Below are 26,612 nucleotides of genomic sequence, written 5' to 3' on the forward strand. Positions count from 1 at the left end.
AGGCAGAAATAGAGACACAGATGTAGAGAACAAATGTATGGACACCAAAGGAGGAAAGCGGGGGGGGGGTGATGGTGGTGGGAGGAATTGGGAGATTAGGATCGACATATATACACTACTATGTATAAAATAGATAACTAATAAGAACCTGCTGTATAAAAATAAATAAATAAAATTCAAATCACACACACACACACAAAAACCAAAGGTGAAATACGTTCAGACATAAAAAAGCAGAAAGAACTCATCACCAGTAGATCCCCCACTAAAAGAAATGTTAAATGATGTCCTTCAGAAGAAAAGTGATACCAGATGGAAATCTGGATCTATACAAAGGATTTTAAAAAATCATTTAAATCTCTTTATAAGATATTTGACTTAAAAACAAGAACAGTGTTTTGTGTGGTTTCCAACATATATAAAAACAAAATGAATAAAGATCCAGAGGGCAGAAATGGAAGAACAGTATTGTGTGATTCTTATACCGTAAGTGAAATGGTATAATATCACCCAAAGGCAGAATATGATAGGTTAAAGATATATAACTATAAAATCTAAAGCAACCTCTAAAATAACACAGTTATAGTTAATAAAACAACAAAAGTGATAAAATAAAATCATAACAATGCTCAATTAATATTAACTTTAAGTCTAATTTATCACTTTTTCCATTTATGAATATTTTTGATTTGGTATCTAAGAACTTTTTATCATAAATCCCCATAGATTGTTCCCTGTTTTTTCCTAAAAGTTTTATATATTACATTTAAGATCATGATAAAATTTGAAAAATGAAGCCAATTTAAGAGATAACATTAAGTGTACCAACATTTGCATTGTAAGGGTCCCAGGAGAAAAGAGAGAGAAGGGGAATGAAAATGTATTTAATGAAATTATGGCTGAAAATTTCCCAAACCTGAAGAAGGAAACAGATATGTATACAGGAAGCACAGAGGGTCCCAAACAAGATGAACCCAAACAGACCCACACCAAGACATATCATAATTAAAATGGCAAAAGTTAAAGATAACTAAAGAGGTCTTGGGACTTCCCTGGTGGTCCAGTGGTTAAGACTCTGGGCTTCCACTGCAGGGGGCATGGGTTGGATCCCTGGTCAGGGAAAATCCTGCATGCTGCATGGCAGGAGTTCTATAGGCAGCAAGAGAAAAACAAAATCATATACAAGGGAATCCCCATAAGGCTATCAGCTGATTTCTCTGCAGACACTTTGCATGTCAGTAGGGAGTGGCATGATAATGTTCAAAGTGTTGAAAGGGAAAAACCTGCAACCTAGGATACTGTACCCAGCAAGATTACCATTTATAAAAGAAAAAGAGATAAAGAACAAGACAAGCAAAAACTAAAAGACTTCATCAATACTAAACCTACCCTGAAAGAAACATTAAAGGGTCTTCTCTAAGTGGATAAGAAGAATGTATAGGAAAGGGAAAATCCCACTAGGAAAGGCAAATATATAGTAAGGACTGAGAATCAACCACTTAAGCCAGTATGAACATAAAAAGACAAAAAACGGTAAAAGCAACTATAACTAAAATAAACAGTTAAGGGATAAGCATGAAGATATAAAATAGGACATCAAAAACACAAAATGGGGGGAGGGGAGTAAAAAATGTAGACCTTCTAGAATGTTTTTGAACTTAAATGACTACCAGTTTAAAATTAGTAGATACAGGACTTCCCTGGTGGCGCAGTGGTTAAGAATCTGCCTGCCGGGGCTTCCCTGGTGGTGCAGTGGTTGAGAGTCTGCCTGCCAATGCAGGGGACATGGGTTCGAGCCCTGGTCTGGGAAGATCCCACATGCCGCGGAGCGGCTGGGCCCGTGAGCCACAGTTACTGAGCCTGTGCGTCTGGAGCCTGTGCTCCACAACAAGAGAGGCCGTGACAGTGAGAGGCCCGCGCACCGCGATGAAGAGTGGCCCCCGCTCGCGGCAACTGGAGAAAGCCCTCGCACAGAAACGAAGAGCCAACACAGCCATAAATAAATAAATAAACAAATACTTTAAAAAAAAAAAAAAAGCTAAAATATTAAAAAAAAAAAAAAAAAAAAGAATCCGCCTGCCAATGAAGGGGACACAGGTTCGAGCCCTGGTCTGGGAAGATCCCACATGCCGCAGAGCAACTAACCCTGTGCACCACAACTACTGAGCATGTGCTCTAGAGCCCGCGAGCCACAATTACTGAGCCCACGTGCCACAACTACTGACGCCCGCATGCCTAGAGCCCATGTTCCGCAACAAGAGAAGCCACCACAATGAGAAGCCCGTGCGCCACAACGAAGAGTAGCGCCTGCTCACCGCAACTAGAGAGAGCCCACACACAGCAACGAAGACCCAACGCAGCCAAAAAAATAAAATAAATTAAAAAATAAAAAAATAAAATTAGTAGATATAATTATAGGCCAACACATATGAACCCCATGGTAACCACAAATAAAAAACCAACAATAGATACACTAAAACTAAAAAGATAGGTACACAAGAAAACTACTAAGGAAAATCATCAAACCACAAGGGAAGAAACAAAAAGAAGAAGAAATGAACAGAGAAGAACTAACAAAAACAACTGGAAAACAAGTGATAAACTGGCAGTAAGTACACACCTATCAATAATTACTTTAAATGGCAATGGACTAAGTGCTCCAATCAAAAGACAGAGGGTGGTTGATTTGATAAAAAAACAATACACTTGAATATGTTGCCTACAAGAGACTCACACCATATACAAAAATAAACACAAAATGTATTAAAGCCTAAATGTAAGACCTGAAACCATAAAACTCCTAGTAGAGAACATAGGCAGAGCAGTCTTTGACATAAATCGTAGCAATATTTTTTTGGATCTGTCTCCAAAGGCAAAAGAAATAAAAGCGAATATAAACAAACGGGACCTAATTAAACTTAAAATCTTTTGCAGAGCAAAGGAAACCATCAACTAAAGGAAAAAACAACCTATGGACTGGGAGAAAGTATTTGCAAATGATATGACCGACAAGTGATTAATATCCAGAATATACATAAACAACTCATACAACTCAATATCAAAAAAAAAAAAACACCCCAAAATGGGCAGAAGACCTGAATAGACATTTTTCCAAAGAAGACATACAGATGGCTAACAGGAACATGAAAAGATGCTCAACATCGCCATTAGAGAAATGCAAATCAAAACAATGAGATATCACCTCACACCTGTCAAAATGACTATCATCAATCAGTCTACAAATAACAGTTGCTGGTGAGAATGTGAAGAAAAGGGAATCCTCTGCACTGTTGGTGGGAATGTAAATTGGTACAGCCACAATCGAAAACAGTATGGAGGTTCCTCAAAAGACTAAAAATAGAACTACCATATGATTCAGCAATTCTACTCCTGGGTATATATCCACAAAAAATGAAAACACTAATTCAAAAAGATACATGCACCCCAGTGTTCACAGCAGCATTATTTACAATAGTCAAAATGTGAAAGCAACCCAAGTGTCCATCAACAGACAATTGGATTAAGAAGATGTGGTATATATATACAATGAAATATTACTCAGCCATAAGAAAAGAAATTCTGACATTTGCAGCAACATGGATGGACCTAGAGATTAGTATGCTTAGTGCAATAAGTCAGAGAAAGACAAATACTTAAATGCAGAGTTAAAAAAATAATACAATGAATGTACATAGCAAAACGGAAACAGACTAAGATATAGAGAACAAACTAGTGGTTACCAGTGGGGAGAGGGAATGGAGGACCAGCAAGTTGGAGTATGGGATTAAGAGATACAAACTATTATGTATAAACTACATAAGCGACAAGGATATATTGTATAGCACAGAGAATTATAGCCATTGTCTTATAATTTTAATGGAGTATAATCTGTAAAAATACTGAATCACTATGCTGTACACCAAAACTAATATAATATTGTAAATCAACTATACTTCAATAAAAACATAAGAAAATAAAGCTTCCAAGAAAAAAATATTCTTAAGACCTTGTGGTAGGGAAATACTTTTTCAACGAGATACAAAAAAGTTCTAAACATCAAGGAAAAGATTGATAAATTTGAGTAAATTAAGAAATTCTGTACATCATAAGTCACCTGTAAGAGTGTAAAAAGTGGGACTTCCCTGGTGGCACAGTGGTTAAGAATCCGCCTGCCAATGCAGGGGATACGGGTTCGAACCCTGGTCCAGGAAGATCCCACATGCCACAGAGCAACTAAGCCCGTGCGCCACAACTACTGAGCCTGCGCTCTAGAGCCCAAGAGCCACAACTACTGAGCCCATGTGCCACAACTTCTGCAGCCTGCATGCCTAGAGCCTGTGCTCTGCAACAAAGAGAAGCCACCACAATGAGAAGCCTGCACACAGCAACAAAGAGTAGCCCCTGCTCGCCACAACTAGAGAAAGCCTGAGCACAGCAACAAAGACCCAACGCAGCCAAAAAATAAATGTATTTTTAAAAAAGTGTAAAAAGTCAAGCTACAGTGTATCATACAATTGTCTCTAGTCATATGCAGTTATTGAGTACATGAAATGTGACTAATCCAAATTCAGATGGGCTGGAGGTGTAAAATACAGTCTGGGTTTTGAAGACTTTGTATAAAATGTAAAATCTCTCTAATAATTTTTATATTGATTTCATGTTGAAACAAAAATACTTTGGCTATGATGGCTGTGATGATTAATTTCATGTGTCAAGTTAACCAGGACACAATGTATCCAGATATTTGGTCAAACACTATTTCAGGTGTTGTCTGTGAGGGTGTTTTTGGATGAGATTAATATTTGAATTGGTAGATTGAGTAAAGCAGATTGCCCTTCCTAATGTGGGTGGGCCTCATCCAATCATAGGCTTGAATCGAACAAAAAGGCTAACCCTCCCATGAGTGAGTGGGAATTTCCTCCTGCCTGACTGCTGTGGTGAGACATCAGTCTTTTTCTGCCTTTGAACTCCAACTGAAACAGCTCTTCTTGTGTCTCCAGTCTGCTGGTTTTTTGGACTGGAACTACACCATTGGCTCTACTGACTGCAGATCATGGGATTTCTCAATCTTCATTACTGTGTGAGCCAGTTCCTTAGGATAAACCTCTCTCTCTCCACACACACACACACACACACACACACACACTCACTACTTGTTCTATGTCTCTGGAGAACCTCAATAGATTGGGTTAAATAAAATATATTAAAATTATTTTCATGTTTATTTTTGGCTTTTTTAAGATGGCTACTAGAAAATTTAAAATTACACGTGGCTCACATTATATTTCTATCGGCCACTGATGATCTAACATATATAAGGAACTTCTGTAAAAAAAGAAACAAATTTATATCCCCCAAGTGCTTTAGATATTGGAATTAACTGATACAGGACACAAAGTTACTAGTGTAAGAAAAATATTTACTTAAAAGAAAGAACGACAAAAATGAGCAAGCAACAGCAGATTATCAAAATGACTAGGCAGATTTATATAAGAAGCAAATAAGACTTTTAGAAATAAAAAATATAAACTGTTGAACTTAAAAGTTTGGTGGATGAATTAAAGAGAAGATTGGGCACTGAAGACAGAATTAGTTTATTGGAAAACAGTTCTAAAGAAATTACCAAGAATGCAGCCTTAGGGATGGAAAATATGAAAGAGAGATAGAGATAGAGGATAAAATAAGAAACTCTACATGTCTGACTTAGTTCCAAGCGGAGAAAAGAGAAAGAATGGAGGAGAGGCAATATTTGAAAAACAAAATAATGGTTGAGGGCTTCCCTGGTGGCGCAGTGGTTAAGAATCCGCCTGCCAATGCAGGGGACACGGGTTCGATCCCTGGTCTGGGAAGATCCCACATGCCGTGGAGCAACTAAGCCCACGTGCCACAACTACTGAGCCTGTGCTCTAGAGCCCGCGAGCCACAACTACTGAGCCCACGTGCCACAACTACTGAAGCCCACGCGCCTAGAGCCCATGCTGCACAACAAGAGAAGCCACCACAATGAGAAGCCCGCACACTGCAACCAAGAGTAGCCCCGGCTCCCCGCAACTAGAGAAAGCCCACGTGCAGCAACGAAGACCCAACACAGCCAAAAATAAAATAAATAATAAAAATAAATACATTTTAAAAAAACAGTAAAAAAAAAGATGTTATGGAACCAGCTTTTAACTTGGAGGAAGGGACAAAAAAACAAAAAAAGAAAAATAAAATAAAGTAGAGGGAGGGGACATGAGACAAGGAAATGTAGCTCTAGAGGGAGTGTGGCCCTGCGAACACCTTGATTTCAGCCCAGTAAAGCTGATTTCTGACTTCTGGCCTCTAGAAATGTGAGAGAATTAATTTCTGCTGTTTTAAGCCACTACATTTGTGGTAATTTGTTACAGCAGCCACAGGAATCTAATGCACCTACTATGGCTAGAAACTTCCCTAAGTGTTTGAGATACATCAATGAACAAAACAAAGGTCTCTGCCCTAATGGAGCTTAAACTCTACACTAGCAGAGTAAACAGACAATATGCCGTTAAGTATCGTTAACAAGTAAATTGCATAGTATGTAAAAGGTAACAAATGATATGTAAAAAAGGAAAAAGAGCAGGGTGAGTGTGGAATCGGTAGTGTATGTGTGGTGGCATTGGTGGGCAAGTTGAAATTTTAAATAGAATGGCTATGGTAAGCTTCACTGAGAAGGTGGTGTTTGAGCAAAGACTAATGTTTTAATTTGTGGTGTTCATTTTTAAAAAGAGGACAAAACTAAAACATTGGACAACAACACTGTGTTACGTTGGGGGAGAGGTGATCAGTATTAAAGTGTTTTAACATCTTTATATTAATTGGGAGGAAAATTTAGATATTTTTGACTTTGTTAAGCATACATGCTAACATATCAAGGGTAATCAGTAAAAGAATAGAAATAGAATATATAACTTCCAAATAAGTAGTGGGGAAAATGGAATAAAAAACAAAATAAACAAAACTCAATATATAGTTTTTAAAGCTGAGAAAGGAGAAAAAGCAAAGAAAATTAGAAGAGATAAAGAGCAACCCGTAAGATGTTAGAAACAAATGCAAATGGATATAATTTTCCAGTTAAAGGACAGAAATTGTCTTCAACTACACCTCAATAAAAAAATAAATGTATATTATGAAAAAAATGACAGAAATTGTCAGATTAGGGGAAAGATGGGAAAATCCATCTAATATGGAAGAGACACACCTAAAATATAAGAATATAAGAAAAGGCTGTTAAGCAATGAAGAGATATACCAAGCAAATACTAGACAAAAGTCTGGGTAGTTATTTTAAGACAAAATACTAAAACTGACTCAAGAAGAAATAGAAAATCTGAAAAAAACTATTAAGAGATTGAATCAATAATCAAAAATCTCCCCATAAAAGAAAGCCCAGGACCAGATAGCTTTGTGAATTCTAGTAAATATTTAAAGAACTAACACCAATCCTTCTCAACTTAAATCTAGACTAGTTTCATACTGACTTTACAAAACTACTTGACTTTGAGGATTTGGATAAAACAATGTTTCTACTTGTGCTTGATTTTTCTAAAATAGAACATTTAAGAATAAATACTCACCTTGAGGATTCCTGGGAATCATCCGTTACCATACCTTCCCCTCCACATTCCTACAACATTACCATCAAACCACCACAAAAATTAAAGAGAAACTTAAAAAATAACAAAATTGACAACTGTGAATTCATTAAAGAAATCATTAGGAAGAAGATGTTAAGTTCTGTGGTTTTATAATATTCTTACAATATTTGAATTTTAAAGATCTTCTCCAGAAACTTTTTTTAAATAAAAGTTTTATTGGAGAAAAATAGAACCACCACGTACACAGGGAAAAGAGCACAAAAATTCAACTGATACAGAACTGAAAGTCACAATTATCCAATGTTGTTTGCGATTACTTCTCAATTTCTTAAACAGCTCCCCTCAATTTGTTTAATAGTCTCACCAATTTTTTCAGCTGAAATAGCATCAAGTTTTCAAAAAATTAAGAGCCTCAGGGAAGGGACCAGCTTTCAAGATAACAAAGGTAACACCAAGAGTCTCCTAATGGTACCAATTCTACCTAAAAATTCATTAAGAGTAATTATCGAGTCTGGTGGAACAGTCTACGTATCTCACAGACCATCAGGGATGAGTTAGAACACTGACTTAGATGGTCCAGTATGGAGAGAGGGCAAACAAAATAGCTGCATTTCCTTGTCAGATAAGCTCAGTTAAGGAAACCAGGGAGGCTCTAAGAAAATACAGGCAATGGCTGCTCAAAAATAGTTAGGAAGGCATTCTAAATACCACATACTGTTGGACAACAGTATGTTAAGTTTGATGCAATTATCAAGAAAACAGGCAACTTTTTAAAAAAAATAGCTGGTCACAGTTCTTTGAGAACTCAAGAAAACAATCAATAGCAAACACAAGAGCCAAAAGTCTCAGTTGAGGGTTAGGACCTAGGTATTCTTCTTAATGGTTCCAAATAGTCAAGGAAATACACTGTTGCAAAAAAGCATTAAAGCAGTTCTGATTTTTTTAAAAATCAAAACAAAATTTCTGCTTTTCCTCCAAGATCAATTCCCTTCAAAGCTTCAAGGAAAAACAAACAAGGAAGCAAAACAGAACCCCAAACCCAAAAACAAAAGACCACTGATGGTAAAAGAGAAGACTTTTACTCACATTATCAATTTGAAGAACAATACTTTTGCTATTTTCTATGTATGAACAATCCTAGGACATTCCCCTGAAAAGTAGGTGTCCAGTGGCTATGAGAACTCTTTATCTTCAAGCAATTTTGAAAGGAATAAGATCAGCATAATACAGAATTTGAAATTCCCAACTAGGGGGTGTATGGGGGAAATGAGGAAGGATCTAGTTCTATCTAGGGCTTTAGGAAGTTAAAATAAGGATGATAGGAAATGCTTATATGCCAACAAAAAGGAGAGTTGAGGTGCTTCCAAAAAAAACCTTTGGAGGTATTTGTAGTGAGGTGGATGGAGTTAGAGTCTGTCACACAGAGTGAAGTAAGTCAGAAAGAGAAAATCAAATACAGCATGCTAACACATATATATGGAATCTAAGAAAAAAAAAAAAAGGTCATGAAGAACCTAGTGGCAAGACGGGAATAAAGACACAGACCTACTAGAGAATGGACTTGAGGATATGGGGAGGGGGAGGGGTAAGATGTGACAGGGTGAGAGAGTGGCATGGACATATATACACCACCAAATGTAAAATAGCTAGTGGGAAGCAGCTGCATAGCACAGGGAGATCAGCTCTGTGCTTTGTGACCACCTAGAGGGGTGGGATAGGGAGGGTGGGAGGGAGGGAGACGCAAGAGGGAAGAGATATGGGAACATATGTATATGTATAACTGATTCACTTTGTTATAAAGCAGAAACTAACACACCATTGTAAAGCAATTATACTCCAATAAAGATGTTAAAAAAAAAAAAACTTTGGTAGAGAAAATAGGAATGCTAAGTCCCAGGAAGCCTGTAACAATCTACAATTGGTCCAAGTTAAAGACAAAACTGTCCAAACAACATTAAAGTCTAAAGGAAGTTGAAAACTAGTTTATGAATTTTTGCTCTTGTAAAAAGTTACAAAACACGTGGGTTTTGGTCTCTTTTGCGATGTTCATATTATATTCATTTTTAATATGAAGAAAGAGTTGGATTTTTCTCTCCTACCATGTTCTTCTAGTACAACTGACCAGCAATTTTCTATTTCAGCTATTTTTATAAGTACCTGTTAATCAGCACAGTAAACTCAGGGCTGAACCATATACACACATCCCATGGGAACATTTTAGGATGTGTGTATACAAGACTATGTAAGCAACTGTCCCTCTGCTTGAAAACTTGTTTCCAAATAAAATTTTTAAAATCATCCCTTTCAGTGTAACAGAACATTATTTAGTAAAATATCAATAGCTATGACAACTTATTTTTCTCTTCAAGGGAAATCACAAAACAGGTGAACAACCAAGTCCAGGGTGGTTTTTCTATTTGATAAATACATCCAGAACTCTGTACAGTAAATAAAGTTTGCATGCAGTTTAAGTATCTTTAAATGACATTTTAAGCAAATAAACCTTTTGCTTCATAATTAATGGTGTATAAGAACCCCCCTCCTCTTTTTTTAATAGCCATAGGGACCTCTTCCCCAGTTCCAAATAGGAATCATGAAGACCAGGTACTTTCTTAAGAGTTTTCTGCACATCATACTAAATAACATGCAAAGAGTTCAACAACATTCTTCTTAAAGGTAAGTATTACTCTTTAAATGGGCATGTTAACCACTGAAAAGTCACTCAACTATTTCCATTACACTGCTTCATTTGGTCATTGGTAGTATAAAAGAAGTCAAATAATAACAGGTTAGTTTATCCACTGGCTACTGCTTATGACACCAAATGCTCCAAGGCCAACATTTTATGCAATATAATTGTACTGGTTTGGATTTTCTTTATCTCTTTCCATGTAGTCCCGGTCAATTAAAGATTCTATTCTCTTCTTAAGATCAGCAGGCTGTAAGAGAAGGCAAATTTTCAGTGCAAAGCTCATAATTACTGGCTCAAGCCCATTTACCAATACCCCATGAAAAAAAAAAGAACAGTTTTGGCTCATTGATTTAATGTATTTAATCTCCTTAATATTTAATTTTTATTTTTAAAATCTTAATATTTTTTAATTTTTATTTTTTAAATCTCCTTGATTTTTTAAAGAGGAAAGTATAATGAAAATAAACCAGGTTAAAAAATGTTTTTACACTATACATACACTGTCACATCTTATCATATTATTTATTTATCTGTTTATCTATTTATCTACCTATCTATCTATCTATCTATATCTATCTATCTGGCTGTGCTGGGTCTTAGTTGCGGCAGCACGAGTGGTCTTTGTTGCTGCGGGCGGGATCTTTACTTGTGGCATGTGGGATCTAGTTCCCTCACCAGGGATGGAACCCGGGCCCCCTGCACTGGGAGCAGGGAGTCTTAGCCACTGGACCACCAGGGAAGTCCCCTGTCATACTGTTATACAATACTTTACTTTTCTATTTTAAAGGGGTCTTCTAAGAACCAGCTATTCTCTGCACAAATACAAAAGACTACCATAACTTCACAAAAGGAACACATTATAGTTTAAGGAAACAGAACGCTATTTAGTTTTGCCAAGATAGTTTGAGAAAATAAGTAGACCCTAAATTTGGACAAAAGCTGGTTCTCAAAGTCAGGTTGCATTTTTATAAATTAAATTAAAAATGTACTATGGAAATCACTATTTACAAGAATACTACAACAAATGGTTTGATAAGTGAAGTATCATCTCATAATTCAGATCTTCGTATTTCAGGTTTAAGGTTTAACTGTTACCTGCTATAAATGATTTGAATTTTTGAATCCTACTTGTTGAAAAATCATTGAGAAAGCTTATAGCTTGTTCTCATGATTGCATTCTTAGCTCTTGGGTAACAAAATTCCACTGTCTTTTGTATCTAGCCTATAAAGAGAATATAATCTTGCTTGCTAACAGTTTTTCAGATTGTGTAAAATGGCTACTTGATCAAGAAAGGTAAAGAGGGAAAGTAGTTTGATGGGGCAGCCAAAATTTCACCAAAGTTTGAATTCCAAGATTTGAAAATCAAAATGACTTTCTCTTAATTATGGTGAAAGACCTAGAATATCAGCACAATATTTATTACAGTGATCCTCTACCTTCCCTAGCTAGCTAGCATCAGTGATCTCTCTGGCTAGAGGTGAAATGATTGTTAAGGCAGAATATGAGGGTGAGAGTGTGGTAATGAGGAGGCAGTATTAGGTTTGGAGGAGAGAGAAAGCCTACCTTATTAGCAGTGACAGCTAATGAGCACTTATGTGCCAGGCCCAGTGCTAAGTTTTTACATATATTATCTCATTTAAGCTTCACAATAATCCTACGAGATAAGTACTATTATCATCTCCATTTTACAAAAGAGGAAACAAGCTCAAAAGGTGAAATGACTTACCTAGGCCCAAAGCTCATGAGAACCCTAACAGCCAAGAGTCTATCCAAACTTTACCAAGTGTTTATCATCACAAGAGTTTGGGAATCTTCTAAAACATGAGATACAGTCCAGTACAACACCACATTGTCTAAGGTGCTTTATTACTGGGCATTTATAATGGAACATGTCCATGTGACGACTAATTTGTCTGCCAGAACTACCGCTAAGCTTTAAAAAAGATGCCTAATGATTACTAGTTATCTGTATAGTTTTTAATGGACACTTACACAAGCTAACTAAACAGATTTAACTTAATTAAAATAACCAAATCTGTCAAATAGCTAGGTATTTCAAGGAGAAAAAGGAAATAAAAATAACAAGGAAGCTCAAAAAAATAAAGTGAATAAACTTGAAAATTTCAAAGACTCACTTAGCAGCTAAACTTTCAGGTATAGGAGCTTTTATAAATTGTTTTCCCCTTTTGTCACAACTGCCCACATATGCCAACAAAGGTTTTTTTGGAATCATATATATGAGCATAAGAAATGAAAACTTTTGTCCCTCCAAATGGTCTTGAGGTTTTATTCTATGTTTGTAAGATTTGTGTCTGAAAAATCTAATTTTTATATAAAATGAACTCAATATTTTTTATATATAAGCAGCTCAATAATAAAATACAGAAGTACCTACCTTTACTGGAAATTTCAACTGGTTGTACACTTCTGAAACAAGAAGATTGTGGCTAAGTGTCTTTCTCATCTTCATAATTCGAACAATTGCAGCATCAATTTGATACTGTCTGTCTTGAAATACTCTTTCTGTGGTGCTTGCTTGTTCCTCAACCTAACAAAAAAGTTTTAAACTTAGGAACTGTACCTGAAGTGAAACTTGATTACTTATACAAATTGTACATTTTAGGGACATGATACAGTTAATGCTTTAAATATATTGAACTATCAAAAGAAACCTTATAAATACAGACAAGGACAGGAAAAACCCTACAAACATAACTCCTACCTGTCCTAATGTCCTATATCAATGAAGTAACGCCAATATTAGTTAATAGAAAAATACCATCTTTGAGCTGCTTTTCTAGAAAGAGAGACAGCTGATGCAGAATTTATCATTTTCTTTTACTCTCTTCTCAAAATCTTAATGTGTCACAAGAGGTTATTGACCAGATTTCTGTATGACATTAGCTTATCTGTAAAAGTGACTGATTCTGACATCTGACTCAAAGTATGATACCAACCAGCTAAGCTAACCAGTGTCAAACTTTTTTTTTTAACTTTTTATTTTATTGTATTTTATTTTTTGGCTGCCTTGGGTTTTCGTTGCTGCGCAGGCTTTCTGTAGTTGTGGCGAGTGGGCGCTGCTCTTCGTTGTGGTGTGTGGGCTTCTCATTGTGGTGGCTTCTCTTGTTGTGGAGCATGGGCTCCAGGAGCGCAGGCTTCAGTAGTTGCGGCTCGCGGGCTCTAGAGCACAGGCTCAGTAGTTGTGGTGCACGGGCTTCGTTGCTCCGCGGCATGTGGGATCTTCCCGGACCAGGGATCGAACCCGTGTCCCCTGCATTGGCAGGCGGATTCTTAACCACTGTGCCACCAGGGAAGTCCCAAATTTTTTTTCATTAATTTTTATTTTGTAATATATAAATCAGAAACGCACAGTTAAAAAAAGTCAGTTAACCAATTCTAATGCTAAAGGAAGAATGTTCCTCTTTAGCACCTAAATTAAAAGAGTAGTTTGGGTTTTTTTTTTTTTGCCTCATCACTCGGCATGCGGGATCTTTATTCCCCCCATCAAACCTGTGCCCTCTGCGGTGGAAGCACGGAGTCTTAACCAATGGATTGCCTGGGAAGTCCCTAGTTTGGGCTTTTTGCAGTTAGTTTCTTTCTGATACAGCACACGTTTTAAAATAACACAGTAATCTAAGGGAATATCACGCCTTTGATGTGAATGTTAACGAGACAGGAACCTGTTTGCGACCTTGACTTCTATCCCTATTATAAAACTTTTTCTCAAGTACTGCATTAAACCTTGTTGGAATTGAAACCAACTGGTTTCAGGAAATGCTGCAGTTGTTGGTTTCCTTAATAAAAGTCTCTTACAAATTCAAATGGTAAAAACAAACAAAATATTCACTGTTGATCAAAGAAACACTAACTAAACCTTCCAATTTTTCACCAAGCAAGCTGGCAAAGATTAAAAAAAGAAAATATAATCTTTAGTGCTGGCAAGGGCACAGTAAGACAGGCACTCACATTAGACAGTGTAAATTGGTCCAATCTTTCTAGAACACAAAATGGCATAATGTATTAAGACTCTTAAAATGTTCACACTCTTTAACCCAAAAAATCTACTTCCATGATAAATTTGTAAGGAAAGGATCAGAGATTAATATTTAGGTACAGAGATGTATCTTGCTGTTTTATTTACAATACTAAGAAGCTATGAATTTAAGTGCCCAACAATGGACATTGGCTGAATAAATTATTATAGCTGTGTAAAAGAATATTGTGTGGCCATCTGCCATTTTATAAAGATGCTTAATGGCATGGAAAAATTCTAAAGACTTGGGGCTTCCCTGGTAGCACAGTGGTTAAGAATCTGCCTGCCAATGCAGGGGACACAGGTTCGAGCCCTGGTCCGGGAAGATCCCACATGCCGTGGAGGAACTAAGCCCATGCACCACAACTACTGAGCCCGCGTGCTACAACTACTGAAGCTCGCGCACCTAGAGCCCGTGCTCCGCAACAAGAGAAGCCACCGCAATGAGAAGCCTGCGCGCTGCAATGAAGAGTAGCCCCCACTCGCCACAACTAGAAAATGCTCGCGCGCAGCAACGAAGACCCAACGCAGCCTAAAATAAATAAATTTAAAAAAATTCTAAAGTCTTATGTTAAACACACAAAAAGCAGGATATAAAACTATCAGGCCCAATTGTGTACACCCCCGCCCCCTCAAAACCTACAAAATCAAATAGTGAAATACACTGAGCTAGATATAGGCATAGATAATGTTAATGTTAGTGGTAGTATTCTAGGCTAAAATCTTCTTTATAAATCTTTATTATGAACAAATATAATTCCAGTACATTAGAATGAGGAGAATGCAAAAGAAATACCGTTTCTTTCATCTGAATTTGATTGATCTTTATCCTGAAAAGTTTGTGCTTGAAATCATCATTACAAATGAACTTGTCACCATCTTCGATATCTTTACCCTTTGGATTTTTCGCCAGAACTCTAGCTTTGCCACAAGCCAATGACTGCAGTGTTCTTCTTAACTCTCCATCCTCTGAAGAAGAAAGAGTGGCTTAGTTATTTGTTACTTGTTACTAACTCATCAACACGCACAGCTACATTCAACCTCAATCTAGCTTCTACCCCACCCATCTATTAAAACTGTTTCCTTTTTTCCCCAAGATCATGAACAACTTCCTCTTTGTCCTATCCAATGGCTTTTTTCCTGGTCATCCTCTAAAGGCTTCAATTATCATTCCAAGTGGATAACCACCACATCTTCAGAAATGACATCTCATTTTCCCCAGTCCTACATTTAAAGGATACCTCCAGCTGGCTCTTTTACTATCATCAATTTCAGTATGTCCAACATTTTATTCATCATCTTCCCCATAAAACTGTCTTCTTTCCAATTGTTAGTTATGAAGCTACCAACCTCCTCTGGTGAGAAACCCTGGAATCATCTTTTAACTCTTTCCTCTCCTTCATCCTCCACATATCTAGTAGTTGCTTCCTTAGAGATGCTTCGTCTCTCTTCTCATTGGCCTCATTCTAGTCTAAGCTCGTTATCACTTTACGCCTGAATTATCCCATTAGCTTCTGGACTGGAATCTCTTCATCCTTCAAGCTGCCCTACTATCTATTGATTATAGGCAAGCTGCCCAAGTAAGTCACTTCCAATATGTCACACACTTGAGATCCTACAATGTATGTTTCACTTGCTAGATTTGTAAGGCTCTCCATATCTTACCTATCTAACTTTGTATCTCACTACTCTATGCTGCAGTTAAACTTTTTATGACTCCTGCCCACACTGTGCTCATTCCTTCCTCCACGCCTTTTCTCACGGTATTTCCTCTTGCAACATATGCCTTCTCCCTAACTTAAATCTGAAGGCCCAGCTCAAGTCCTACCTCCTTCATGAAGGCTTTCCCAGTTGTGCCAGTCCACAGTTATCTCTTGCTTCACTGAACTCCTAACACACTCTGTCAGCATCACAGATTGGTATTTATTGGTCGTGAAATTAAGTGTCATTTCTCCCTTTCCCCATGGTTATAAGTGCTGAGGAGGGGGATTATCCCTTTATAGTCCCCCAGAGCTCTTAACCAAGTGGAGTGCACATAGTGGACACCGAATAATGCATGCTAATCAAACGATTCAACACATACCTATTCCGGTAGCCTGCTTGATCTCTTCTAAACTGAACTCCTCTCCCTCATTAAACATTAGCAGCACCAGTGTTTGAAAAAGAGAGACCTGGAGTTCCTTTTTACCCTGTTGGAGAAACAACAGTGTTTAGCCATCATTTTTTTAAAAAAATGCATGAAAATTAATCAAATAACTAATCTCTTACTGGAAAAGCATTTTTCAATTAGTGGATTTAGAAACTCGGATTAACATTATCCAGAAAAGCCGGTATGTTCAGTGTAGGGTTTAGGTGTGATCCTACCTAAAATAGGAGGAAGGATTGGGTGACCTTTCTACAGGTCTTTTTTTAAGCCTTATAATTAAAACAACAAAGTAATGAAAATTAATAACTCGGTTTTATGTGTCATTACAGACATTTATCATGAGCAACAAGAAATCACTATTTCAATGCATTTTCAACTTGTCTGATTCAGATTAGTCATGAAAAGCTGTAGGATTTTTTGAAATTAGATATGAGAACTGTTCCCCTTAACACCCACTCTATTCTCTAGCTCCCAGCAACAAGAAAAGAAGTTTCCTGTCAAGAAGTGGCAGCGTGAATTTTGCATCCACAGGTGGGGAAAGGGTGTGGGAGAAAAGGGTTATTGGTTTTGGTTTTGCAGCAGGGCCCAATCAACTGTGGAAAAGACCACATTCTTATAATATACACAGGGCTGTGACAAGCTATCACTATCTCATGCAGATATTTAGGACAAATTTGTAAAACACCTTAAACCTTCAAATTAAGAGGGATGACCTCAATATCAAAGATGAAGGTGAAAACTAAGTTTGGGGAACATCCACTTACCTCTTTAAATTCTGCCTTTAGCACACAGTGTCCTAGGGTTGACTGCCACTGAAGTTTCCTGCCACTATGTTTGCCTAGATAAAAGGTCTTGAAAATCTCCTGAAGTTTTACCATCTACAATAAATAAAACAAAGCTTTATTTAAGCTCTGTATCCAATATCACGTTCACCACTTTTTATATTTACCTCATATGTAAAAATTTCTGGAAGTTTTAAAGACTATACAGAGCAAGTCCACTGATCACTTTGATGTAAGGTAATAACCACCAAATCTAATGGCATTAATCAGTCTTTACACTCTCTGATCTGTCTGCAACATTTTATCATCCCCTCTTTTGAAACATTCATCTCCAATGTCTTCGGTGTCTCTGCAACATGCTGGTTCCTTTATCTCACTATTGCTTCTTCATTGGATTCCTTCACAGGTACCTCTTCCTACCACCTACCAAATGTGATCCTTTTTCAAAGTTCTGCCTTAGGCCTGTTCTTCCTGTTTCCACATTCTCCCTCTTAATGAGGGAGATCTGCTCCTTGGGCTTCCATGATTATCTCCATGGAGGACTCTCAGTATCTATCTCTCTAGCCTTAACCCTTTTCTAAGCTTCAGTCCTGGGTTAAGACATTTCCCCAGGAGTTAGGATGGATTTACTCAAGCATCTATCACTCAGCAGTCCAACCCCCAGGTGATATACGGGCAAGAATTTTTGAGAGCCGGGCAGAGTGATGGGTACAATCTGGGGAACTGAAGGAAGAGTCAAGGAAATTGGCCCTGAACTCAGAAACTTGGCATCTTTAGCTATGCTCTAATGATATAAGTACAAGAGTAATATAAATAAAAGAATAAAGTATTAAAAACAGTTGACATTTGGTGGTGGTGTGCTTACTGACAACAAACTTTTAAAAAAGTACATATTTTTCAATGATAAGCAAAATAGAAATGTCATGTATTTCTACACTTATAACTCAAGTCCTAAACAGCAACTCTTACCTCTGGTGGTAAATGAACTTCCATAGGCACATATGTTGGCCAATAACCCATCGTCAGGATATTCACAGTTAATTCAATATTCCCAGGTACATTCTGGTTCTGCATATACTACAATAAGAACAACACACACTGAGATCTTAAAAAATAAAAGTGCATACATTTCATGCCATAATAATGACCCATTTAAGAAGTTCCCCATTACAAAACTACATGTGAATACTGACGATCTTTAAAATAAAAGGCAACTATTAAAAGGACTATAAATGAAGCCTATATTAAGTGCACTAGAAAAGTACACTGTGTAACATTTTGCTACAATGGCACACAAAGATCACATGACTCTGTTAGAGGCATTAACGACTTAAATAAATAATTTCTCACATACGACCGGGCTGTTAAAGGATTTCTTCTCCATTCTTTTCCCCATACCACCTGCAGTCCCCATCTCTGGAGACCCCTATGTGGCTTGGAAAACCTGGCAGCAACCCCCATTCCTCACCCCACCAGCCAGCCCAAGTCTCCGGTTTTTCACTTGCTCCACTGCCTGTTTGCAGGGGGTGACCTGAAATGGGGAAGGAAGAAGGGGAAAGGGCAAAGCAAATAAACCCTATTCTGTAGCTACTACAGGACCCATGATCCTACTGACCCTGATCTTTCTCTTGAGTCTTCCACTCTCATTTCCCACCGTAGCAATATAGTGGTAAAGAAGTCATTATTAAAACCCCAGGAGAGGAAAATCTACTTTGCTATCACTATTACCTATAATCTCAAATATTTCAAAACCAGCTTCTACCAACACCTGCAAAACTATGGATCTAGCTTTTCATTCCCAATGTCCCTAAAGGCCTTATACAACCACTCTATCACTTCTCCTCCCTCCCCACCACCAGCTTTGAACATGCAACTCACCAACAGTGATTAGATGCTAGAAGCCCTGTTCTCACTAGCTACAGCTTTTCTTGTCCTTATTTCTGTTCAATACATTTTATTTCTATTTTTGTGTTATCTTGGGTGTATACTGAGAATAAATTTTGAAGTAGGTCAAATATACTTACATTTCATTTGTGATTTTTTTCCTCTACTGTGACTATCATCTAAGTTGCTATGAAGTATTTATAACAAATACATGTTTCTATTTATCCTCTTCAGTACAAACCAAAGTAAGGAGATAACTAAATACATTTAAGTTGGAGGAATTAAGTAAGAGTTTAACTCACTTTTACCTGTTTGAACTGAATCATGATGTCTTTAGAAAGTTCCATGTCTTTAAACATTCCTTCAAGTTTACTGGTGAAAGCAGCTCCACATTCTATTAAAGATGTTTGTACATTTACAGTATTTTAAAGTGGTAAAAACACAGAATTTAGAATTGAAAACATGAAATATAAAACTTACTTTAGCATGAAATATGATCTGTAACTATTCATAAGAACAAAAAAAATCCTTACCCCAAAGTGTATGCCCCACTAATTCAGAGTCAAATCTTTAATCCTGTAGTAACCTTATCTACTATTTAGGCATAAGATAAATGGGAAACTTTTATACAAATAATAAAAGAATAATGCTTTATTTTAAAAAAAATCACAACAGCTCTGGATATGTAAATAGGTTGGAAACCTAATGAGCTTACTCAATTTACGTTTTTATCATACGAACATACAATGATTGACAAAAGAGGCAACTGACTGAAAGAGTAAAAATTAAGCTAACATTTTCTCTCAGAAATCAAAGAAGAAAAGGAACAGAAAGAATGACAAACATACCATGTTTAAGTTTGGACAGCATTGATTTTTCAGCATCCACAGATGCACTCTTCCCAACTAACAGGCGCTTGGCTAAATCTTTCTTATAGAAGGCCTCAAAAACATCCTTGCCTATGTTAAATAATAAAACACAACTCTCATAATACTCCAATATAAGGTTTTGACAAAATTGACTCAAAGTGCTTAATAAATCGCACCATTACTCCAAGTTATTTAAATTTATAGATTTTATCCAAGTTTGCTAAATGCAAGAAACATTAGAGGTAGATTTTTGTGCCAAACCTTTCAAAAGTTCTTTGCTGTAAAGAATTAAGACTGAATTAACTTTTCTTTAGAAAAGCTTTAGTCAACTAGTAGCTTTAGCATCAATACTCTAGAGATTAAAATAAGTAGCAAAATTCAAGGCTCTTAATAGTGGAAAAGTCAAAGCACAAGGCAATTAAGTAACATTCCTCAAGTACCCCAATAAATTAAATGCAAGGAATGTAACAGAATTTTAAATAGCTAACCCCCAAATAAATATACCTTCTAGGCTGGTTATACTTGCTAGTTTCTCTGTTGAGTGCTTTGTTTTAAAAGAAAAATATTAAAACAAAAATACATACCATAGATAAATCTAAATATAATCATAATCTTATCCAACATTTTCTCAAGTTCTTCATCTGTAGCTTCTTTGTTGCCTGCGCGAAGCTTTGAATCTACATACTTAGCTAAAATGGGGGGAAAGTTTGTTGTTTAGTGATCATGGGTATCCATGAGGTACTGGTCACTATAAATACCAAATAGGAGTATGATATACTGACTTTTTCAATGTTTCACATGTATACATGCATTTTTTTTTTAATAGGTTACTTTATTTATTTATTTATTTATTTATTTATTTATTTATTTATGGCTGTGTTGGGTCTTCGTTTCTGTGCGAGGGCTTTCTCTAGTTGCGGCGAGTGGGGGCCACTCTTCATCGCGGTGCGCGGGCCTCTCACTGTCGCGGCCTCTCTTGTTGCGGAGCACAGGCTCCAGACGCGCAGGCTCAGTAGTTGTGGCTCACGGGCTTGGTTGCTCCGCAGCATGTGGGATCTTCCCAGACCGGGCCTCGAACCCGTGTCCCCTGCATTGGCAGGCAGATTCTCAACCACTGCGCCACCAGGGAAGCCCTATACATGCATTTTTAAAACAGTCTCCAAAGTCAGGGAGATCAAGTGACTTGTTCAATGTCACAGAGCTAAAAAATACAAGAGCCTCAACTCAAACCCAAGTCTTCTGGCTCTACATCTAACATACTTTCTACCATACTGATGCTTACTAAAATGGGATATGCGGGATATGGGTACCCCGGGGGTGGGGGGTGTATACAGCCCTGTGCTGGGGTCATCAAAGCCATTGAAAGACACGGCACATCTTCTGGAGTATTCACTTTACACTGATGGTAGGCAATCTTAAACCCTTTTCTATTAAAACAAACCAGATACATTACAGAGTAGGAGGCAAATTTTGCAAAAATTTTAAGGGTTAAGTAGTAAACCAACAAAATTTCATCCTTTTGGGACTTCCCTGGTGGCGCAGTGGTTAAGAATCCACCTGCCAATGCAGGGGACACGGGTTCGATCCCTGGTCTGGGAAGATCCCACACGCCGCGGAGCCACTAAGCCCGTGTGCCACAACTACTGAGCTGACGTGCCACAACTACTGAAGCCCGCGCGCCTAGAGCCCATGCTCCGCAACAAGAGAAGCCACCGCAATGAGAAGCCCACGCACCGCAATGAAGAGTAACCCCCGCTCGCCACAACTAGAGAAAGCCCGCGCGCAGCAACGAAGACCCAACGCAGCCAAAAATTAAAAAAAAGAAAAAATTTCATCCTTTTGGCGAAGGACCTTCTCAGCTACCTCCTCCTCGACATTAAGGGGTACCCAGGTGGGAGAAACTGAGAACTGAAGTATACCACACCTTTTACTCTAAATGAGCCCAGATTATTAGGTTTATTTTCATCCTGGACATTCTACCTTTCTCACTGGCAACTGTAATTTTGTGCTATCCTTTCCTGTAGCCCTATGTGTGGGCCTCAAGAAATGGCACCCTGCCTCACCTCTAAATTGCAGGAGGTTTGTAAAACAGCTATCAAGCTTTTTATAAATAAAAGTAAATAGGGTCTTACAAAGAAAGACCATGTTTGACATGTGGGTTTTGAGATATTCTTTAGCATGAAGGACTTATTCCTTGCATCCAGCTTCTTAGAAACCACCAAGCATGCAACTCCAAATAAATTAGGTGTTAATATACAAAACCTTGTCAAAATTTCAGGTTAACTGGAATTTTATGAGTAAAAGAAGAACATTAAAGAACCGGGAAAAGGGACTGGAGAAATACCTATAAGTTCAGCAGGTTTGTTTGGTCTTTTGTTAATGAATGTTTCAAATGCTTCTTTCATGGCGTTGATAAATTTTTCATTCTTCAGGAAACAGATATCAATTATATGGTCAACCTTATCTTTAAAATCCAGCAATTCTTGAACCATGGTTTTATCCTTTTCAGGATTAATTACAATAGTGCTACCAAATGCCTAAAGAAACAAAAATGACTTTTTATTAGAATTTAATTATCTGCAATGAAAACAATCCCCCAAATCATATTTTAAATAGATACACATACTTTAAAATCTCAAAAAATTAAAATAAAATAAAGCTGGCTTTGAAGTCAAGACAATAAAAAAATAAAGTTATAAAACATCCAGACTGATACCATTCATCTATAGTCATAAAATAAGTAATGGCCACTGGCTATATAATATCATAATGGGGCATTATTGTAGAAGTCTCTAGGGTCTTTTTCCTACTTTTAAAGAAGTCGGGTTGAATTTTTAAAAAACAGCAATCTGCCTTCAGTGTAAGATCAAAGAAAGCAAAGAAATTTGGATCCAAAAAAAGCCCTCTTCCTTCTTCCACATTCACTGCTATAATTATTGGAGCTAGAAATCACATCAGACATCAAGAAGAGAACTGTTTTATTGCTAATTTGCCACACAGCTATCATTCTCAGGTTGACTGTTCTCAAAATGCCCATTACTTAAAAAAAAAAAAAAGGATCTAACAAATAAGAAATTCTTGCTGATATGTACTCTAGATGTATAGATTATAAGCCATGAGAGAGAAAAAAAAACAGGTTAATGTTAATACCTTAATGTATTCAATCCATTGCTGCAAGAGAACCTGCACGCCACCTCGAACTCTACTGAAGAGCTGATACAGGAGAGATAAATCTTGAATTCGGTTTTCATCAAGGAGGTTATTCAAACCTGAATTTTGAAACATTTGGTATTAAAAAAGTGAACAAAAATGTCAGATATTTTAATGAAAAATAAGTTATTGTGATACTGGTCTGAATTATGACTAGCCTGTGATTTTAATATAAAGATGTGCTTTGAATTAAACTCAAAGAAACAATCACCTTTCCAAGTGAAAACTAACTATAGGGAACTTTACTTTATATAAAAACAAAAATTGTGTAATGGTTTGTACCATTTAGCATAGTAGATGAGATGTATAAACCAACTTATAAAAATTGGTTTACATAAATACACATTATAAATACCTCATATGTGCAATAGCCACATATTTGCATTAGTATACACATATATATATTTCAGAGTATTGGATATGGCCTGTGGTATATCAAAAACCATGCATCAATAGGCCAAGTTTAAATGAAGTTCTAAAGTATTTGACTTTCAGAATGAAATAAAAGTGTAACTGCATTAATGTACTAAAATACCTTAAACAAAAGAAAAGATGGCTGGAGAGAAAGGTAAGACTTTTTTGCCTATTTGTAGCATTGTCAAAGTAAAATTCAGGGTATACTCATACATCACTTAGGATTAATAGAAATGCTTGGTTTTATATGCTAGAAACAAAAACATTTTAGTGCAAAAAGGAACGCATTTCCTTATTACTGCAGTCTTAAAAATTAAATCAAGAATCCCCCAATTCCCACTGTTTCTTTACTGGAGTTGGTAGTCTCCTCTCATCTCACTCCCTGTACCTTTAAGTTAAGGAAACAGGCACCTCCTGAAAGTTTACTGTGATGAATAGGGAAAAGGGGTTGTGTCCCTCCTCAGAAATGCAGCCACACGCTACCAAACTTTTAAAAGGGCAATCTTTAAAAATTTTTCTACTTGTTTGCTGCTACCATTTTAAAAGTAATCTCTTATTTGTAAATTACCAAATACCTTTCTGAAGAATCGCTGTTAAGTGTTCACCTAGAAGTTGTTTTTCCACAGTAGCAATTAATGACTTTCTACAAGGAAAAAAAAAAGTTTAGAATTATTGACTTTGACTTTGCTGAAAATTTATAGTCTCTCCTGGGGGGGGGGAAAGTCAAATAGCTCATTATATGTTAATTTCAATATTCCTATTCCTATGTATAAATTTATTGTGCTCAGAGTTACTCTACTTTATGCCTAGAAGGAAAACATTGCATATTTCAGAATTTTGTTACATCACGAAATAAATATTTTAAGGGTCTTGCTATGGCTGGCTTTGCCCAAATTTCTCTGCTTTCACTAGGAAAGTAAAGAATTTATCTGTGCTGCTTACAGGAACTCCTTGGCTGGTAATATTTAGGAAAGCACAGAAATACTTTCTCCTATGAACACCCACTGAATTTTAATCGGCCTGAAGATTTCAAAGATCACATCAGCTTGTAATACTATTTTTTAATTACATCCTAAACATAGACAACCAATTATCAAATCCTTGATTAAATCTAATTAAGTAGGGAAAATAACAACTCGAAGGTTGCATTATGAAAACAATTGTTAAAGACTCAAGACACCTGAAAATAGTTACTAACAACATGTTTGGGGATGCCCAAAGTGCCTTAAGTGACTCAACAACACAGGTTAAGGCTATTAGGCTGAGCATGTAATACTTACTGGGTGGTCTGATCTAAGTAAGTAATAAGTCTGTCTGCTTCTTCTTCTAGACGTTTGTTAACATGATGAAGATATTCAGGAACCTACAAAGATAGTTTTTTATATTATTGTTTTCCTCCCCATAAATCATTCAGAAAATGTCAAGTCCAAAAGATCCTGGGAGCAGCCCTGTCAAATGTGACAGGGTTGAATCATATGTAAAATTATAGGTAGAGTTTACGATCCAGAATTCTGGCCTTTAAGAAGAGAGAAAAGAAAGGAGCACCTAAGTGAGAGAAAAGCAGCATAATGTTGGGAAGATAAATGCAAAGGGCAGCTTATGTTCAATAAAGTAGGGTCTATTGTGAGACACAGTGGATTTATTAATCATGATTTTTAAATACCTCTCTTTCCTGCATTAATTTTTGGCCTTCGGCTGCGTAGAGTCGGTTAGTTTCTTCCAAAAATCGTTGTTCAAAAGAATCCTGATAAATCTGGGAAGGGGTAACAAAATAAAGGAGTTCAGTTATCCAGTAAATGTTTATTGAATGCCCTTAATGGGAACAGCACTATGAGTTTGGTTTTTATTTTTTTGGTCATGCCTCGCGGCTTCTGGGATCTTAGTTCCCCAACTAGGGATCGAACCTGGGTCCTCAGCAGTGAGAGCGCGGAGTCCTAACCACTGGACCGCCAGGGAATTCCCTGAGCTTACTTTTTAAACATCAAATTAGGGATAGCAATCAGCTCTGTAGTAAGTGAAGTAGTTGACTTACTTGCAAATCAGAGAGCATGCTTAAAAGGCTTCGGAGTAAACTTCTATCAATTGCTTCACCATTCCTTTCCCTCTCAATCAAAAGAAGAATGCCATCAATTGTCTTATTCTGGACTTTCTGATCACTTATAATATGAGCCCTAAATAACTCCAGTCCCATATCCCTAAAATAAAAAATATATATAATCTAAATTAATTGACGACAACACCACTTCTGGAGAGGCTTGCTTAACTTCTCACCACATGTTAATTAGGGTTCTAGGCTTTGAAGCAGCAATTGTAAAAGTATAAAATCCACACATTTAATTTTAAATAACATTATTAGATTAAAGCATACAGGAAACTCATTTTGTCTTTAATGAAAACTGAAGCTAAATTCCCATCTTCCTCCATAACTAAGTTTTATTGTATTATTTTCTTTGGTAGATTTCTCCCTTGGTCAAATCAAGAGACAAAATTAGTTCAAAGCTATAAAATGGTCTTCACTGTACTGGTAATGAAGGCTTAACTGCTCATTTGTCATCTGGTTTCAGTACTCAAAAATCAGTAAACTCTGATAATTGCTGTAGGTAGATGCTAGGCACATGGTGGGGGGAAGAGCTCATTATACTCTTCTGTTTTTGTGTATACATGGAATTTTCCACAATAATGTTAAAAGATAATGAGTGAACTCTTGATCAGCAACAAAATGATGCACACTCAGACAATCCAGAGCAAACTTTAGTCCCCTTGGCTGACAAAGAAACTTCTTCATAAGTTATTATATGCCCAGGGAATGTTAGCTATCTCCAATATTAGCATAGGCAAAACATAATTAACAAGGTAACACTGCTATAAACAGAAGTCTAGAAGCCAAATATGAGTTTTTAGGAGAATATTCACAGTATCACTCTCTATTAGTGTAATTAAGATTTGACTATGATTTGTTACAAATCTTT

At 36.8% G+C, this 26,612-nt stretch overlaps 1 protein-coding gene across 2 annotated transcripts in view; it reads right to left on the reverse strand.

Annotated features, from left to right (window-relative positions):
* Positions 1 to 9,390: 9,390 nt before the first annotated feature.
* The window catches only part of CUL4B (cullin 4B), a 32,049-nt gene continuing 14,827 nt past the window's right edge, over positions 9,391 to 26,612 (reverse strand). Inside the window, exons 7-21 of one of the 2 annotated variants that reach the window (XM_036840563.1) lie at positions 25,676 to 25,838; positions 25,307 to 25,396; positions 24,924 to 25,006; positions 24,219 to 24,286; positions 23,170 to 23,288; positions 22,364 to 22,556; positions 20,604 to 20,708; positions 19,999 to 20,109; positions 19,459 to 19,544; positions 18,236 to 18,343; positions 17,249 to 17,362; positions 16,422 to 16,527; positions 15,135 to 15,307; positions 12,701 to 12,853; positions 9,391 to 10,551 (exon numbers count right to left, since the gene is read on the reverse strand). In XM_036840563.1, the coding sequence (XP_036696458.1) occupies positions 10,456 to 10,551; positions 12,701 to 12,853; positions 15,135 to 15,307; positions 16,422 to 16,527; positions 17,249 to 17,362; positions 18,236 to 18,343; positions 19,459 to 19,544; positions 19,999 to 20,109; positions 20,604 to 20,708; positions 22,364 to 22,556; positions 23,170 to 23,288; positions 24,219 to 24,286; positions 24,924 to 25,006; positions 25,307 to 25,396; positions 25,676 to 25,838 (1,768 nt within the window). In that variant the 3' untranslated portion in view covers positions 9,391 to 10,455. Of the gene's footprint in view, positions 10,552 to 12,700; positions 12,854 to 15,134; positions 15,308 to 16,421; positions 16,528 to 17,248; positions 17,363 to 18,235; positions 18,344 to 19,452; positions 19,545 to 19,998; positions 20,110 to 20,603; positions 20,709 to 22,363; positions 22,557 to 23,169; positions 23,289 to 24,218; positions 24,287 to 24,923; positions 25,007 to 25,306; positions 25,397 to 25,675; positions 25,839 to 26,612 lie in introns of both variants that reach the window. The other variant, XM_036840562.1, reaches the window with a different exon arrangement.

This window comes from Balaenoptera musculus, chromosome X (genome assembly GCF_009873245.2).
Source record: "Balaenoptera musculus isolate JJ_BM4_2016_0621 chromosome X, mBalMus1.pri.v3, whole genome shotgun sequence".
Classification (NCBI taxonomy): Eukaryota; Metazoa; Chordata; class Mammalia; order Artiodactyla; family Balaenopteridae; genus Balaenoptera; species Balaenoptera musculus.